This window comes from Octopus sinensis, linkage group LG30, assembly GCF_006345805.1.
Source record: "Octopus sinensis linkage group LG30, ASM634580v1, whole genome shotgun sequence".
NCBI lineage: Eukaryota > Metazoa > Mollusca > Cephalopoda > Octopoda > Octopodidae > Octopus > Octopus sinensis.
In genome coordinates this window covers 3,427,606-3,430,470 of record NC_043026.1, presented here as the reverse complement: position 1 = coordinate 3,430,470, position 2,865 = coordinate 3,427,606, and the positions used below count along the sequence as shown (strand labels likewise).

At 35.3% G+C, this 2,865-nt stretch overlaps 1 protein-coding gene across 1 annotated transcript; it reads left to right on the top strand.

Annotated features, from left to right (window-relative positions):
• Positions 1-1,296: 1,296 nt before the first annotated feature.
• On the top strand, positions 1,297-2,568 carry LOC118768487 (zinc finger protein 492-like; the record flags this gene model as incomplete). Its single annotated transcript, XM_036515105.1, has 2 exons — positions 1,297-1,374; positions 1,813-2,568. Coding segments are annotated over 2 exons (666 nt in total), but the record flags the coding sequence as incomplete, so codon positions are not given.
• Between the last annotated feature and the right edge of the window lie 297 nt (positions 2,569-2,865).

The following is a 2,865-nucleotide window of genomic DNA, read 5'->3' as shown; positions in this document are numbered from 1 at the left end:
GGTGGCACATAAAAGAAAAAAAACATTGAGCGTACTCTGTGAAGTGGTTGGTGTTGGAAAGGGCATCCATGTCACAATCAGATGTCTGGAGTCTGGACAGCTGACCCCTGCTGGTCAGTTCCATGTCAAACCATCCAACCCATGCCAGTATGGAAAATGGATGTTAAACACTGATGATGATTGTGTGTTTTTGTGTCTGTGTTTGTCCACCCACCACCACCACCACCACCACCATTGTTTGACACAACTGGTGCTGGTTTGTTTACATTCCTGTAAATTAGAGGTTTGACTAAAAAGAGATAGACTAAGTACCAAGCTTTAAAAAACTAAGTACGGGAGTCAATACATTTGACTAAAACATTTCTTCAAGGTGGTGCTCCAGCATGGCTGCAGCCATAATTTACTAGATTGAATCTAGTAAAACATAAAACATAGAAAAATGTTGAATCTTAATTTCTAAGTATCTTCTATGGCTTATACTGTCTCTCTGTTATTTCAGATTATCATTTGACATTGGAATTCAAGAATATCTTCTTCACCTTGGATAGATCATCATTATTTATCATCTGCTAAAATTAATGGAAAATGTGATGCTGAAGTAAAACAACTGTGTTTGTTACTGGGAAATATTTCCTCTGACTTAGCAAAATTTTTGCAGTCTGCAAAATGTTACAAGATGATTTTTACATTGTAATTAAACTTGATTGCAAATGAGTTTGCAGTATCTTCAGATATTGACTAAGATCATGGTTGATGTAGCAGTGGAAGTATTTGCTGAGAATAAGAAAATTAAAATTAAAAAGAAGAATAGCCTCTGCATCTTGTGTTGAAACAAGAAAAGATATGGAAATTGAATTGTGGGAGGACAATGTTAAATCGGAAACACAGTCTAGAATGATTCGATTTATTGATGAGATATCAAAAGATGTTGGTAAAACATCATACTACTGTGACATCTGTAAGAAGTCGTTCACTTTAAAAAGTAAGCAAACTGCTCATGAACATACTCACACAGGGAAGAAACCATATCACTGTGCGATCTGTGGTAAATCATTCTCTCGAAGTAATCAATTGTCTAAACACAAACGTATTCATACACAAAAAAGGACATATCACTGTGATATCTGTGGTAAATCATTCTTTCAGAAAAGTAACTTAACTACACACAAACGTATTCATACTGGAGAGAAACCATATGACTGTGATATCTGTGGTAAATCCTTCTCTCAAGTATATAATTTAATTACTCACAAGCGTATTCATACAGGGGAGAAGCCATATCACTGTGATATCTGTGGTAAATCATTCTCTCAAAATGATGACTTAAATAGACACAAACGTATTCATACAGGAGAGAAGCCATATCATTGTGATGTTTGTGGCAAATCATTCTCTCAGAAAAGTAACTTAACTACACACTTATACATTCATACAGGACAGAATGCAAAACCACACCACTGTGATATCTGTGGCAAATCATTCTCTCAGAAAAGTAATTTGACTACACACTTATACATTCATACAGGACATAATCCTAGACCCCACTGCTGTGATATCTGTGGTAAATCATTCTCTCAGAAGAGTAACTTAACAACACACAAATACACTCATACAGGAGGCAAGCCAAAACCATATCACTGTGATATCTGTGGTAAATCATTCTCTAAGAAAAGTAACTTAACATTACACAAACACATTCATATAGCAGAGAAACCATATCACTGTGATATCTGTGGTAAATCATTCTCTCAAATATATAACTTATCTTCTCACAAACTCATTCATTCAAATGACAAACGATATTACTGTGATATCTGTGGTAAATCTTTCTATAAAAGTGATAACTTAACTACTCATAAACGAATTCATACAGGAGAGAAGCCATATCACTGTGATATCTGTGGTAAATCATTCTCTCAGAAAGGTAGCTTAACTACACACAAACTTGTTCATACAGGAGATAAACCATATCAATGTGATATCTGTGGTAAATCCTTCTCTCTAAATCAGCACTTAACTGCCCACAAACACATTCATACAGGAGATAAACCATATCACTGTGATATCTGCAGTAAATCATTCTCTCAGAAAAGTACCTTAATTACACACAAACACATCCATACAGGTGAGAAACCATATCAATGTGATATCTGTGGCAAATCATTCTCTCTAAATCACCACTTAACCAATCACAAGCACATTCATACAGGGGATAAACCATTTCAATGTGATGTCTGTGATAAATCATTTTCTAAGAAAGGTAACTTAATTACTCACAAACATACACACACAGGGCATAAACCATATCACTGTGACATTTGTGGTAAATCATTCACTCAAAATGGTGCCTTAGCAAAACATAAGTGTATTCATACAGGAGAGAAACCCATCACAATCTGAACAACACATAAATGCATTTGTACAGGAGTGAAGCTACATAAATAAGCACATGGTAAATCATTCTCTCAAAACACACGACGGCACATACATGTATTCCTACTAAAGTGTAACTATCCATTTCATTTTATTTTGATTTTCTTTCTGCTTACCTGGGTTAAATAAACATATTAATGCTTTGTTTTACATCTGAATGCTGTTCTTGTTACTAATCATTAACTGTTTTTCAAGGAAGAGATCTTTTATTTAACAAGCCTAGAAAGGTACCAAATAAGCCCTCAAGTTGTTGACAGGTGACAAGAACATCACATATAGTGACTGCCATAGAGCACGAATGTAAGCAACACACATATCATCATTTAATGTCTATTTTCCATGCTGGCATGGGTTGGACAGTTTGAAAACTGGGGAGCTGCACCAGGTTCCAGTCTATCTTGGCATGGTTTCTACAGCTGAATGCTTTTCTTA